We start from the raw sequence: 16,248 nt of genomic DNA on the forward strand, positions 1-16,248 counted from the left end.
GATTTATGAGATTTTGCAACCGGGTACCCGGTCAACCGGACCGGGTAGAACCGGAACCGGCCGAATAAGCAGGCCTACATGCAGGTTAGGTGATTGATTTACAATTGGATTCGAATTTATTAGTATGATAATGCAAGATGTCTAATGTAATAAATGTCCACAGTAATAAGTTGATGTTACTATAATTTAATAGTAATTGACTTGGTGTTAGGATTTTTAATATTACTTGACTTTTATAGTATTTATTTATTTATTTTCGTTTTGGATTTTCTATTTGCATATAGTATTATAACTCCATTAATTTATGGAAGACTATCCATAGCAAATTTAACAACTCAAACAACATTAATTATGGAATCCATTAGGGCCTTGGCTAACTGACTTGGTGTTAGTGTAGATACTAATCCTTTCAATGGTGAATGCACGGTTATCCATGTCTTCAATTCCCACATTATATTACGCCTAGCCATCAAGACGACGCCGGCAAGGATCCTCTGTTGTCTTCTTTGCGGTGCTGTGGATAAATAATCCGACACTCTTTACTGCTAACTAATTCCCCTCTTTTCCCTATTTCTCTCTCTGCATGCATCCATCCATCGTATCAATTGCAATTATATATAGTACTAGTAATTAAATTGCTTGGTGAATTTTAATTTCGCTATCAAACAAACACATCATTCCGGGAATGATCACCTACAACATTTGTTAAATCATCTCCTAATATATCCACCAATATAATATGGACACGTGGATACCTTTTCTGTTACTATAGTATTATTTTTATTCTACAAGGCAAATGATATGCAATCAACCAACAAAGCTCCAATATTATTACACTACAATTTTAATCAAATTCCATACAAATTCAAGCAAAATATTATAAAGATTCAAAGGTTGTAAAGCTTTGTGGTGATCTTGGTGGTGAGTAAAGGTAAGGCTTATGTGGAACCTCCAAACTTCCAAATTTCCCTTCCAACATCTCTACGACCCTTGTCATCGATGGTCGGTCCTTAGGGTTTGTCTGAATGCACCACAACCCTACAATTGCCAAATTTCTCTTCACATGTTGGCTTTCACATCTTCTTCATTCATTGTTCCACAAAGATCGCCATCTCTTTTAGCATTCATCTCTAGCTGCTTATAGAGATAGTGTGGGAAGTATATCTCACTTGAACAATCAACATCTCCCGGATCAATGGTTCTCCTTCCTCCAGCCATTTCCAAAATCAACATTCCATAACTATACACATCAGACTTGTACGAGACTTCTCCAAAGTTTCTAGAAAACACTTCAGGGGCAATGTATCCTATAGTACCTCTAGTACCTCTTGCCACAATCATAGAGACTATGCTTGATCTGTTAGGACACAGTTTAGCAAGCCCAAAATCTGAAATCCTTGGATTCATGTCCTTATCCAGAAGAATGTTCTGAGGCTTGATGTCCAAATGCAAAATCCTCGTATTACAACCTTGGTGCAAGTACTCTAGCCCTCGAGCTATCCCAAGAGCGATCTCAAACAATTTCTCCCATCCTAACCAAGATTCTTGAGACGAGGAAGCATTGTGGCCAATGAACTTTTCAAGAGATCCATTAGGCATGAAGTCATAAATGAGAGCTCTTTTAGAACCTTCGAAACAAAATCCTAAAAGCGAAACAATATTAACGTGAGAAGTTCTGCTAATACTGGCGACCTCGTTCATGAAATCTTCCCCATTTCCATTTGATTCATTCAGGAGTTTAACTGCCATAAGATTGCCGTCTGGAAACTGTCCTTTGTAGACACTACCAAATCATCCTCTTCCTAGATTTTCGCTGAATGAATTTGTCATTTTCTTGATGCTGGAGTATTTGTATCTTAGTGGTACAAGATTTCCATTGTTCTTGAGAAAGAGTTCAATGTCTCTATCGTGCTCTTGTTTTTCCTTTGCACGTTTCATGCGAATGAAAATGAATATAAACATTAAAGAGGATGTAAGAGCGACTATAGCCATACCACCTGCCGAGACAAAAAAAAAAAGAAAAAAAAAATAACTTGTTGCTTTGATGAATGTGAGAAGAATGTAATAAATGAAAACAATATGATTATCGGTGATCACATTGAAGTTCAACTAGAGGTGAGCATTCGGGTTTCGGTTTGAATTTTGTCTAAACTAAACCAAAATCGAAAAACCAAATCTAGTAGAAAATCCAAACTGAACCGAAACCAAAAAACTGAAAAATTAAAACCAAAAAATTGAAAACGGAACTACTCCACAAAAATCGAACTAAACCGAAAAAATCAAAATTATATGAAATTTCATAAAACTGAAAAACCTAAAATCGAAAAACACAATGACATTGAAATGTAAACCTACACTTAGTTGATATTTTAACACACTGTGTTGACATTGATATTTAAAATGTCAACACAGTATATTAAAATGTCAACACAAATTTATTTTTATATGTTTATGTGATCGTGTTGATATTTTTAATACACTTTGTTGATGTGTTAACAAACTAGCAATATAAAAAAAAGTTAGCATTATAATGCACCTTATATATTTATAGTATACACTGTACATAATATGAAGTGTGTTATATTGCTAACACACCCTAAATTGCTAACTACAACTAAATAATAGACATTAGATTTTCAAATCATGGGGCATGATTATCATTCTGCTCTGAATATCAATACAGTAAACAAAAAATATCAATTAAGGTATTTATGCCAACCAACATCAAATTACTTATAATTAATTTTTTAAAAACATCTCAAAACTTTAAATGCATATAACTGTCTAAATTAAAATTATTTTTTCACAATACATATTAAATTAAAGATACTTTTATAAGAATTATATCCAGATCTCACTTGTATATATTCCGATGTCAAAATTAGAAAAATAATTCTTGAATTTATGTATTTTTCGAGAAGCAGTTTAATATCAATATAACTATCATAATATGTCAACATAATACTTATAAAATGTTAATTCAAAATTATGTTGGCATACTCAAGGTACTGTATTGATATGTTTAATTATAATACTCTATATTGAGAGTTTGATCCAAAACCTTAAATTTGGTAATTCTTCTTATCTTCTTTTGAATTTTTTGCTCACCCTAAGTTCAAGTACGAATGAAAGAAAGATACTTTCTTTCACATGGTTAAAGGGGACATACCTATGAACAGGATCCTTCGAATTCTCGTATCCTCTACAAACAAATTAAACATTAGCCTTGAGATTTAGGTGGAACAACAGTACTCGTCATTTCTTTCAACGTCGTTATAAATTTTTAGTCTTGGTGTCATGGAAGTTCATTTTTTACTATAATTAAATACTACTTGAACACGGATTGTAATCAAATGATAACTCACATAATTACTAATAACTCAATCTGGAGACAGACGTACCTTTTCTGCAGGAGAAACTGTTATTGTTGGCGGTAAGACACTGGCCTCCCGCATTAAAACAACTAAGGCATTCATCAGAAACATTCCATTCTAGATTAAAATTAGAAGATACCATGCTGAACAAATCATCCAAGTTTCCACTGGAATTCATAGGTAGCTGTACTAATGAACATCCTTCCGGAGCAACAGTTTTGTCCTTGGATGCTGGAATTTTATAGTACACGGAGTATAGACAATCCATCATGCTATAGTTTACGAAATCATCATGAAATCTAGATCTATCAGTAGGATCAGTTAAGCAGGGGAACAAGGTGAGATTAGGAGAGAATGAGAAGGAAATAGAAGGCGATCGAAGCATGGATTGGTTCATAAAGGCAAAGCAGCTGCGGTTAAGCAATTGAGCTTCAAGCTGATAATCACGAATAACCATCTTGTTTGGCTCTGATGAATTATAATCCAAAATAGCAAAACCAAGACTTCCACCACCTAAATTAGTCACTGGATATGCACGATCGGGATCACAGCCATCAACGGTGAGCAATCCGCAGCCGGGATCATCAGCTTTCGTAAATGGGAACGTGAGATTGTACTTTCCACAGTTGAAGTATTGTGGGCATGTGGAATCGGCAGCTTTGAAGAGATGAAGATGGAAAGGGAGCAAGAAAAGCAACAACGTGAGGACAGCCATGTAAGAGAAATGAAGGTTAAGTTTGTGAGAGAAATCGAAACAAGGTGTGTTCTGAATCTGATCTACTTTTGTAGTGACGATTGTTGTGATAAAACAGTTTAATAGACTTTGGCTAAGAGAGACATAGTCTTGGTGGGCCACGCTACTTGGGAGGGGTAAGGGGCAAATGACCCTCCTCGACATATATTTATCTATCATTTTGTACTTTAATTTTTCCAATTTTTTCAGTTTCCTTTATAAATATCCCATCTCAAATTATAAAATTTCTTTAAAGAGTAGTGATTTAGAGAAATAATGTCTCCAAGCCATAATAACATTGTGACTAATTTACCCTAACATTAAAGTATTAAATAGATATATACCTAATTAAGGAAAATTTAACCAAATTAATTATTCTTATCTAAATGCATATATGTTAATTGGAGATAAACTTAATCATGCAACTAGAGTAATGAATTTAAAATTTTTTCAATCAAAACCATTCTTGTCGTGTAAATTTTTAAAACAATTAATTAAAAAATTAGTAATTTAGATTACCAGTATTAATTAACACACTACATAACTAAATTATTATATTTAATTGTAAAATAATTTGATTACTTAAATAGCATCACATGCTTTTTCAAATAGATTTTACGTTGTGCTATTCTTTCATAAATTATTTATTTCCTTAAATTTTCTGAAACATTTTGTCAATATAGTAACAATGAAATCATTCATTTAATAGTATATGAAAAAATATGTAAAAAATTAAACATTTATCTTATTCAATTTGGTTTATATAATAAAATAATATACTATTTTTTCATTATCTTTTCAATTTTTTTGTTATTTTTCTTTGCTTTAACTAAATTTAATATTTTTTATTTAATTAAGCTAGGGCGTCTAATATTTTAATATAACTATTTAATTTTAAAATATAGTTAAGAAAATACAATTAATTTTTATTCAGATTCAAATCTATTGTTTTAAATGTTAAAAATCAAAGAAATTATTAATTTAATACAAAAATAATTGGATGAATCTACTTTTCTCATTTTAGATTATTTTAATATACCACATGTCAACTACTACTAATTGATTAATAATTAAAAGTAATAAGAATCATAAACTCTACTAATATTATAAGATAGTGCGGAGTATTATTTGTTTAGAGTTAGGAATTCTAATATTTGCAAAAAAAAGAGTGAGGAAATATTAAATATGTAGCTTTAAAATGTTAAATATATAAGTTAAGAACATGCGATCATTTATTGATCACTGTTAAACATAATCTTTCAAAAATTATAAATTAAAGAAATTATAATTTTGTAAAATAAAGAATTAAACTTAAAATCATAAACACTAGACTCAATTAGCATTCGTACACCATGTATCAAATTTAATTTATTGCATGTTATAGTTAAATATTTTAATATATTTAAAATATGAAATAAATGATATAAGAACATATGATTTTATCGAGGTTCAACTATAATGGTCCAAGATTTAAGAATTTAAAAAAATCAAAATAAAAAAATAAAAAATTAGAACTAGAGAATTCTTAAAATCAAAACCATATACTCACTTAATTAGTAGTATTAATATATAATATAGTATTATCAAATTTTAATGTGTTGGGTGTTATATTAAAGTGAGCTAAAAAATTTATTATTTTTTAAAGATTATTGTGAATAAAAAGTGATTAAAAGAATAAGTTTATCAATATTGAAGATTATAGTATTATAATTACAAAGTAATTATTTTTTGTCACATGTTATAGTAACTCTAAGTATTTACAGTTCAAAAATATTAGATAACTAATTATTTATATTTTATAGCGCTAATTATTTGTTAAAAATGATTTAAATTCACATTTATAAAGACTAATTCATTAAGAAGTCTGAAATTATTTGTTTGTTGATAAATCTTATTTTATTTGTAGACAAAATGTACACTAAATATATAAAGCTAATAAAATTAATATTTAAAATTTTAAAGAAATATCTTTAAGTAAATGCATTAAAATGGATATATATAAAAAAAAGTTATGTTTTAAACAATTAGATGATTGCAACATGTTATTAAATGCATGCATCATCTATGCATAATCAAAATTTATATCCTTAAATAGGTGTATTTAGTAAACAAATTAATGTAGGGGCAATAAAGTACATATACAGAATATAAATTTAATTAAAAATATGATATAATATATACTTACCATTTTAAGCATTATGGCTTGGAGACATTATGTCTCCAAAACATTTTCCTTTCTTCATATAAATATTTTTGCCCATTCTGAGTTGAATTCCTGGATCCGCTTGGTGAGAAGCTTCCTGGTACAACATTACTTGCTATCACTCTAAATGGAACCGCGTTTTTACTCTTTCTAGATTAAAATTTGTTCTCAACCAATCAAAAAGCAAGCCCTAAATTTCTTATAGACTATTGGCATAGTCAATTTCTAGTAAACTTCCCTAAATTTATATACCGATCAACGATCAAGGGAAGAAATAACAGCACTACCTTAGAAAGTGGTTTTATATGGAGTACATATTAATTGTTTTATGATTTTGGTTGAATTGGTCGGCGAAAACTACCTGACTACCTGTTATACCCTCTATTGACTTTGACTCGCCCCTTATACATTTCTTAAATTCAACTAATTAACACATAACTAATCATATATAACTAAAGTCGTGCACAAACGTCTTACTAATGCAGTTTATATACCCATCGAATTTCTACGATTTTTTAATCACCTAAAACGAAATTTTAAAAGCCAAATTTATACAATATTTTTTTTACTTCTTTGAACAAATCATGCATCGCAAATTGTGGAAAAAGAAAACTGCTTCATTTCCACATGTCCAATGACGGACCCAGAAATCGGAACTCGTGAAGTCGAAAATAATTAATACTACTTATTATACAATATAAAGTACTAATATTTAAATAATTACTATATACTTATAATTTAAATATTCTTTTTTAAGGCATGGTAATTAATTAATGCTATCATCCATATTTTGAAAAAATAAAAAACACGTCACACAATATATTGTTTAGACTTATATAACAATTTTAATATTTTAAAATTTTTATTTTAAATTAGTGATATGTAATGCAATTTTTTTTATCATTTTTATTATTTTAAGTATGCTTTTGTTAACTTTAAAGAATACCATTAATTTATTTGTACTTTCAAAAGTAATATTAAACTCAAAATCAAGTTAAATTAATGAGTCATACTAATAATGTAAAACACAATTAAACTAAACAAGAACACGTTAAATATCTTAAATAAATTATAATAAAACAAAATTAAACCAAACCGCTAGGTTTACTAAATCAAAACAGCGCCGCCGTGTTCTCTTCTCCATTGTATACTATTTCCAAACTTTTTCTCTTTTCAATTTTCTCAAGGAAGCTCTCTTCTCTTCATTGAAATGATTTCACCTCCTACACTCTATTCCTCTAATTCTCTTCCTCATTTCTTCTCTATGAAGACGAAGCAGCTATAGGGTGGGGTCGGAGCTGGAGCAGGCCTGGGTCGACGGCCGAATTTGGGAGCTTCTCGGAGGTTTTCACGGACCGGCGGTGGGGTCGGCCGACCCCACCCGACCCCACCTGGGTCCGTCAGTGCACATGTCATTGTCTTGAATCTAACCCCTATATGATAGTACTTAGTATAAACTTGACTTGGAAATACAAAATACTCCATCCGTCCCCAAAGAATATACACTTTAGATTCGGCACAGGTTTTAATGAAAATTGGTAAATATGAGATAGGTAAAGACAAAAAGTAATAAAAGTATTTTAGTGGAGAATGGGTAGAAAAGAGTTTCTAAAGTTAGAAAGTGCATATTGTTGTGGGACGGATTAAAAAGAAAAGAGTGCATATTCTTGTGGGACAAGGGGAGTATCAACTATTTCACATATTAGAGCATCTCCAAAGGGAGGTGTAAATGGAGAGGTAAACTAATATAACTACCATATTTACATTTTCTTCATGAAAAATCATTCTCCAAGGGGAGAGTTATTTGAGAAAGTATTATATATTTTCCCATTTTGAAGAGGTATCTTTACCTCTCCATCAATGGAGAGGTAAAATCATATAACCGCCATATTTATCTTCTTTTCATAAAAAATCATTCTCCAAGAGAGAAGGCATTGCACTTTATATTATTTTGATGCTTTTGTATTATTATTTTATTTTTTTTAAATGATATAACTTTCTATATACCTTTTGTCCTTGGAGTTGATTGATTTTTAAAAAGGTATATTACACTTTTTTGAGAAGTTATAAACATAATATACACTTTTCATTTACCTTCTCCCCTTGGAGTTGCTCTTACAATCAAACCTTAACAGTTAGAAGATAAATCCACATTCCATATGAATTTTGTGTTCGATGAAAAGTGCCAATGGAGATTGTGACGACTGATAGGCACTCCAACCGTTGGACCAAATTAAGTTCATAACTGGCGCAAGGATTATGTAACTCATCAGTAATGGCTGAAATAACCGTGTTTATTTTATTACTGTTTGTAAATACAGTAAATATGAATATTAAAGATAAAGAGTAAAATAATCTCTGATTTAATAAAACTATGAATCATGGTTTACTTTAATCCCCTTGATGTCATACTTTTTAAAAGTCAAATACTTTTAATGTGAGTATTAATTTGGCAATAGTTAAAATATGGGATATTTCTATCTTAAGTAGAAAAATTGGCAATAAGCGATATACAGTCTCATAACTGCATATCACTTATGTGCTTTGACACATTCATGGTTCACTCTACTTTAGAAGTAAGAGTCATTCCTTGTACTAGCATTTAATTTGCACTAGCCATCGCTCTACTATTGTACTGGCGTGTTTTAGAGTCACTCATACGCTCTCTGAGAAACTTTCCAAGGGATAACCCATCTTAGAATTACTCCATGCCAAGCACGCTTAGTCACTGGTACTGTGTCGTGGTACTGTGTCGTCAATCTGGAAGTCAGATTCTTACTACAAAAAACTAAAGAAAGTTTTGAATTAAAAATAAATAACTCGCAGTTGCTCAATATAAGGCTGCGACAACCAATTCCTACTACCGAATGAAACTTATTTTTAGTTATTTAAATCACAAATATGGATTTTCAACCTTCTTTTGCTTGAAAAGATAAATAAACAAAACAAGATAAAAACACACATTTTAGATTATCTCTGGTCATATAACTCTTAGATAGATGGGTTTATCTACCCTATAAAACTGTCCGTATAATTTCCATAAATATTAGAGGATAAACTTTTTGGGTTTGATCGAGTTGCATCATAAGGGCAAAGCAAGATCCCAGTAAGATTTACTATCCAACTAGCATGCAGAGGGCAGCAACAGAAGTTTGTGAGCATAGTACCGAGGAGTTCTGAGTCATTGTGCTTGATTCCAACAATGTTGGAGCATGATAAGACCTTTGCACTTGATGCCAACAATGATGGTGGAGCAGGATAGAACCGTTGCTTCTATTCGCTCCTATAATGGCGGAGCAGGATAGGACTGATTAGCATAGTACTGAGGAGCTTGAGTTGTTGCGCTTGATGCATACATCGGTGGGAGCGCTGACATCATTCCAACGTCATGATTACTGCAAAAAGTTAGGAAATTCAACTTCATAAGCTGCATCTAAATAAAACCAGACAGCATTTTGTTGATGCAGGAAAGTAGAGACATAATTTGCTTAATGATATCCTGTAATAATTGAGCTCAGAACTGATTCGCGTAGAGGACAACCAGCCTTTTGCACATGATATCATTGTAAGACTTGATCATGCAACCAAGGGTATTTTTTATTGCGAAAAAAAAAAAAGAACCAGGTTGAGCCATATAAGATGCAGTAAAACTATGAAACTTAAGAGTCAATGAATCTATATTGCTTCTACAGTTAATTATCTTGTATCTTAGCGAGAAGTAGTAATCATCGGTGAAATTAGACTTCACAAATGCAAGGACATACCTGGTCGTGTATAGGCCAGGGGCATGACTATAACCATGGTAGAGAGGATTGGACATGTCAGGCCTGCACAAATAAGCAGTATTAGCGAACTACGACAAATGCTCACATTTAGGCTTTGGCAGTTAGCAATTACAAATAGATTACATTGGCTGTTGAGTAGGATATTGTTGCAATTGACCAGCGGCAGTGAGCTGCATTTGACCCCCTGCTTGTCGCATCAACTCAGCATAGACATATTCATCAACCCGCTGCTTCGCAAGGGCAACCTAAATGATAGAACATTGGCATAAAAATGTGTAACAGGACAAGAAATCCAAGCTTCATGAAGAAAGCAAGACATTGTATATTATAAACTTCAGACCTGTTGAGCGCCACCACCTAGATGAATCTGTCTTTGTGTTTGTTCACCTCTCCCACCATAAACCTACAACCAGAATGTACAAGATACAATGAAGAATCAACTATGTTAATTGATAACGAGGCCAGAATTCAAAAAAAGGAACTGCAACCCAAATAGTATGTCACTGATAATATGAATTATTAAGGCAAAAGCTACCTTAATATTTGCTCCGGACTCGTTTCTAATCCTTGAAATATTGGCTCCGAACCTTCCAATCAACCCACCCACCAGATTTTCAGGAACCAAAAGCTCCAACGTAACATAATCACCTGCAAATTGTAATAAAGATGATGTCCTCCCAGTACTAAGATATGACAAAGTAATAGAATGAAATAAAATTAATTTTACTCTTAAGTTTAAAAAATTACCTGATGTAGGATCCACATATGGTTGAGGTTGCCGATGAACGCCAACATTATTTGTTGGGCTGATAGATATTACTTGTTTAGGTGGGTTATCCCTACAAATTGCAAAAGAGCGATATTAACACTAAAAAAGGAGAATCCAGCTTTTAGAAAAACATTGAAGTAAACACTGATACCCACCTGAGTTGGCAGCCAATTTCCACTACAGCTCTCAAAACAGCAGGAATATCTCCGGATATCTGCAAGAAAAATACCATCAACATCTCGAAAAGCCACACAAACAGAAATGCAACCACCTTAATGTATCAGCAATGGACATATTAGCTCACAGTTAAGCATAAATATTTGGAGCATTGCCGCACACAGATAGATCCAAGCTTACATCAGCAGAAATTTCACATATTCACCACTACCCAGTGTATTTTGAAAGTAAAACTTTGGTGTACTTCTGATACATCTAAAGGCGAGAATAAAAAGCATTCAGGAGCATGAAAAAATTACCTGGTTTCGTAATTAAGTATCACTGCGATTTAAATTATAAGCAATGCTCAATTTCAATGATGCTTTTGTTAATCTCTTTGCATTATAATAGAGTTGCTTGAAAATATCAGCTAGACTCATAAACTGAATATAACTATAGCATGGTGTCTGATGAAAGCAAAATATGAGATCACTTTTAAATTAACCTGTACAACTCGGTCAGATTCATGAGCAGAAGCGCATGGAGGTAACTGATTAGGAGAAAGAACAGTAATACTTGCTCCTGAGGCATTCCTCAAGTTCACAATATTTTGGCCCGAAACTCCAATCAAACCACCTGCTTGAGAACCAGCAATCAAAAGCCTTACTGCATTAGCTGGGACATGTCCTGGGCCAATTATCGCTGCCTCTGCATTCCCATCATCGTCCTATGACAGATGGAATGTAATATAGATAATTAACAATACCGGATAATGCCACTCAACTGGCTTAGGCTAAGACTAAAACCATAGGGGAAATAAGTCATGAGCATAAAACACTTCTTTTGAATCTGAAATCCATATCAATACCAATATAAACGTTTCCTTAACTTCATTCCCAAACAAAAATCTCTCAACTCCTGATCTTCTCCCACGACATTCAGAATTTCACTCATCTTAGATATAAATCGATAGTATATCGGGGAAGAGTTTATGCATTTCAACAAATTCCTTCTTGCCCTCTAAATACGAGTGAAGCAAAAAGTTACTTTTTTTCATTCATAAGACCGCATATATCTTCTAATTATTGCAAAATCTCCATATTGATCACAACACCTTTACAACAAAGTCAAAGCTAGGTGCTTAACTTATCTGCTTATCAACAGTGTTGCCATTAGTGTATTTTCCTCAATAGTCGATATAATAAAGAAAATGTCTATATTGTGATCCATGAAATCTAGAAATATTAGATTATATCTTGGTGAAACTAATCAAGTGAATGTGCAAAACAATTAATAACGATGACGAATAACCAGTCAACAGAAAAATATGAAGGAAATACAAGCAATTCACAGTCCTCAATTAAAAGAAAGCCATTCATTCTAGTTTGATTTGAAAGCAGTGTTTCGTCCTACCTTGAGGATCAGAGTAACAATCTGATGAAGAGCATTTTCTGCATCAGAAAATACATTGTCGCTGTCCTTCGAACTGATAATAATCACCCTCTCTTCATGTTTCTGCAAAACACAAAACAAATCATAATTTCAGCAAAATAAATAGGGTGACCAGATGGATAGGCAATTCTATAATAGAAGATGAAACAGAAAATGACAAAAAAATAAGGTTAAGTAAAACAAAGCCAAGAACAACTTGGTCTTCATAATGCTTGTCATTTGGTTAAGTCTCATCCACATCAACAATAAGTTGTACTTTATCCGGATTTTGTGCATATAATAAAATAAAGATTTCAAAATTAAGAATTCCCCACAGAACCATGGTCCAATAGACCAACTGACCAAGTAACAACCCAAAGCCCAACCTTCCCTAGTTGGTTTGAGACTTTGAGGAGATGGGGTGAGGATGGGGACAGGTTTACCAGTTAAGCCAGAGCTGATCAGCCAACTGTGAACCATACCATCCTCCTCAGACACCAAACTACACACACCCATGCACATACACACCAATGGGAGGGGGATAAATAGGACATGCAGGTAGGAAAATGGAGGGAAAACAGGGATTATGATATCATCGAAACAGGGAGTGGGGAGGGGTGAATATGGGAGTAGGGGTGGGGAAGGGAAGAGGGGAGGGAGTGTGCTTTGTATTTCTGTAAATCCTGACCTATGTAGATAGGCACTTGGTTACTGATTTGAACATAAGCACAAATCTGGTCCAGAAGCAATTCAAAAATTTCCAGCAGGAACGGATAGAATCTCAAACAGATTCCTAGACCCGGCTTACTGGTCTTAATTTTGATTACAGACTTAGTTCTTCTATCTGTCAAGGAAAAACTGCAGAGCAAGAAAACAGGTAAGTGAGTTGTTAGTTATATATGTATACATTGATTTATATACTAGTTTTACTATCTAAAGTAAGAATCATACTATCACCATGCAAAATAATCTCGAACAAGATGTTAATAAGAATCCAAAGACAGAAACTTTTTTTTGTAAAAGTTTACTAGACAGAAATTTACCCAATTCTGATAGAAGACTAAAATTCAATTCAATTTATACCTTCTCAATAACTTACTGGACTTCAATGAAAAAATTCTTTCTATATGTTATTGCTAAAAGTACCAATAAGGAAGAAACAAAAATAAAGCCAAAAACAGAGACATGCATCAATCTTCTTACCGAAATAGCATCAGCAATCTTAATCGTAGCCTGAGTATCCTCTCTAATCTTCTGAATACGGTGCCCTGCTCTTCCAATGACTTTCCCAATCTGCCGAGAGGGTACAACAATTCGGTATATGATATCATGAGCGGCCTTTACACGCCGCTTTGCTTCTGGCAAATCAACCAAGGCCCCATCCTCCACAGAGTCCTCCTCACGGGGCCTCTTGAGAGTTCCAGCAGTAGACTCTGTGATTGACACAACAGCAGTATTGGCAAGATCTGAGTTATCAGACAGAACAGTAGGCTTGGCAAGCACTGAAGCCGTAACATGGTTAACATGAGCATCAGATTCCAACCGGGTATTGGTGGTTGGAGATGGATCCGGGTTTCTTCTAGGGTTCACAGGTGTTGGGGCTTGCGACATGGTTGATGGAAGAGGTGACAAGGTAGCAATTGATCTATATGAGCCACAAATTCAAGCATATTAATAGCTACTAATAAAGTAATAATCCCACCTAATTTTGAAATGAAACTGTTTTTTTGTTATGTTAAATTGGTTTAATTTGTAACCAAAAGCTATTCAAACTGTAATCTTCGAACTCCCTAAACTAATCGCTACAGCACCTCTCTCGTAATTGACATTCATGTTCCGAAACGTAGTAGTAAATTACTTATTTCATGAGACATAAAATGCCCAATCTATTAAACTGGCAATTAGAGGAAGCAGCTAACTTGGAGTCAGGAATTACCGCAAGGTTTAGAATTTTAGAACCATTGCAGACGGCGAGTAGGAAGATGAATCAGCAATTGCGGCACGATCCCTCCCTTCCGTTAATTTAATTGAAATTCACCACACTTGTTCAAGATTTTGGAGCGGATGTGTCGCGAATCAAGGTTGTGGATGACGGCGGACTACCGAGGCGCGTCGGTGGGAGCTGGGGTTGCGGAGCTGGGAATAGACACGGCGTCGGAGGAAATATCGGTAATTCTCTGTGGATTTTTTGTTTCATTTACGGTTTTTAACATCGAATTTTCACTTTTAATAGTACTCCATACACACGTGGTAATCGTGTCGAATCGATAAGCGTTAATTTTGGATTAAATAAAGATAATTAATTTGGTTACTTACAAAGATCCACCAGGCTTTACGGGTCTGGGTTGTGGTTCGTTTTGGGGCCCAGATTCTTAATGGGCTATGATTACTTTGGGTTACTTTTTTATTTCGTATTAATTTCTTTTAGTAAAATACAGTATTGCCTTTTTACACCAGGCCCAAAAATATTGTCTTTCTATTTATTCAAATAATTCTGATACAAAATTGCACTTAAATATTTAGTACTAATACTCCTTCTCTCATAATAGCATCCACTTTCTAATTTTAGAACGTTAATAAGGGGTGACTTATTATAAATTAATAATATTTTAATTACTTTTTCTTTCTATCTATTTCTTTCTTTTACCAATTGTGTATTAAAGCTCGTGTCCAACTAAAAGTGTATACTTTTGTGGGCCGGAGGGAGTATTATTTTTGTAAATAAATTTTATTTGAATGGAATCTTGTTTAGAGTGTAAAACAGAACTATTAAAATTCTCCATATAAATTTGTTTGTTTAGAGCTTATTCTTTTCAGAATAAAATAAATTGTTATATTTGTATAAAAATGAGGCATAAAGAAGACAGATTTTAATGTTTTCACAAAGTTAAATTTGGAAAACCATATGATGTAACCTCGAAATTTGAAATGTAAAAATGTAAAACCATAGTATTTCGTTTTTAACTTTAAGTCTTTAACTTTTTGTGTCGAGACCAATTGATTAGTCTGTATGAACAAAGTGTCACTAATAATGAAAGTAAACATTCAACCTTAGCTCATCTGTAGTATCGTCACTTTCGAATTTTTCAATTTCCCATGCAGAAAAGGGAAATATGGCCATAATTTGATTGAATTCTGAGTCTCTCTCTACATGCAGGTGGGCAAGGCTCGTATGATCTCAACCTTGTTGTGTCCTGCTCAAGCCAAATAGCACTGCTCTTCTGGTTAAATCCTATTTAGGAAATACTACTAAGTAGCATTAACCAAGAATACACTTTCTATTACCTGAAAATCAAGCAAAAACAGCTCTCTTTTTTCTTTTCACATTCTATTAGTCGCTAAAATACATTAATTAGTTATGTTTGACTACTAAGTTTAGTACCAAAAGACGAGAAAGTGACACCTTTTTTTGTCAGAAGTCTGGTGTTGTACAAAGGCAAACCCTGGATTATTCATGATACTGTTTAATTAAAATATTAAATTAATTTTACTAGGATTTAATTGTAGAATGAATGTTTAAACCAGTCAATCGACCTTAAAAAGCACCAGCCGAAAGAATACCTTTTGGTAAAAGAGGGAATTAAGCTACTTAGTAGGAGTACTTTTCTTTCATTAGACCAGAAATAAAAGGAACACATATATATTTTTATGGAGTCTTTGTAGTTCTATTTGCGTAGTTAATATAGTAGTAGTACTAATATTATGAATTAGCCAAAAAAAAAATGGCCTTTACCTTCTGAAAACTACCTACTCCTAAGAGCACTCCCAATGGAGTTCCCTAAAAACTCCCTTATTTC

General features: G+C 33.0%; 2 protein-coding genes and 1 pseudogene across 5 annotated transcripts; all 3 read right to left on the minus strand.

Annotated features, from left to right (window-relative positions):
- Nucleotides 1-776: 776 nt before the first annotated feature.
- Nucleotides 777-3,281, minus strand: LOC125186090 (rust resistance kinase Lr10-like; annotated as a pseudogene).
- Nucleotides 3,282-3,372: 91 nt separating this feature from the next.
- LOC125189259 (uncharacterized) lies at nucleotides 3,373-4,089 on the minus strand. The gene has a single exon (XM_048086552.2). The coding sequence runs from the start codon at nucleotides 4,087-4,089 to the stop codon at nucleotides 3,373-3,375; it is 717 nt and encodes a 238-aa protein (XP_047942509.2).
- Nucleotides 4,090-8,766: 4,677 nt separating this feature from the next.
- LOC125190416 (heterogeneous nuclear rnp K-like protein 2) lies at nucleotides 8,767-14,653 on the minus strand. Of its 4 annotated transcripts, none has more exons than XR_007170913.2 (12): nucleotides 14,388-14,653; nucleotides 13,655-14,096; nucleotides 12,434-12,535; nucleotides 11,526-11,747; nucleotides 11,020-11,078; nucleotides 10,843-10,934; nucleotides 10,631-10,743; nucleotides 10,436-10,498; nucleotides 10,219-10,340; nucleotides 10,075-10,137; nucleotides 9,478-9,705; nucleotides 8,767-9,044 (listed from the first exon to the last, which is right to left on the minus strand). XR_007170913.2 is itself a non-coding variant. In XM_048087729.2 (11 exons), exons 2-11 carry the CDS (start codon nucleotides 14,060-14,062, stop codon nucleotides 9,594-9,596), a joined length of 1,356 nt encoding a protein of 451 aa, XP_047943686.1. In that variant the 5' UTR covers nucleotides 14,063-14,096; nucleotides 14,388-14,653; the 3' UTR covers nucleotides 9,262-9,593. The 4 variants fall into 4 exon arrangements, 1 of the variants encoding a protein (XP_047943686.1); XR_007170910.2 differs by having other exon boundaries at nucleotides 8,767-9,057; XR_007170909.2 differs by having other exon boundaries at nucleotides 8,767-9,098.
- Nucleotides 14,654-16,248: the final 1,595 nt, after the last annotated feature.

This window comes from Salvia hispanica, chromosome 5 (assembly GCF_029641045.1).
Source record: "Salvia hispanica isolate PSC_SH4W2 chromosome 5, Shi_PSC_v1, whole genome shotgun sequence".
In the NCBI taxonomy this organism is placed as follows: domain Eukaryota; kingdom Viridiplantae; phylum Streptophyta; class Magnoliopsida; order Lamiales; family Lamiaceae; genus Salvia; species Salvia hispanica.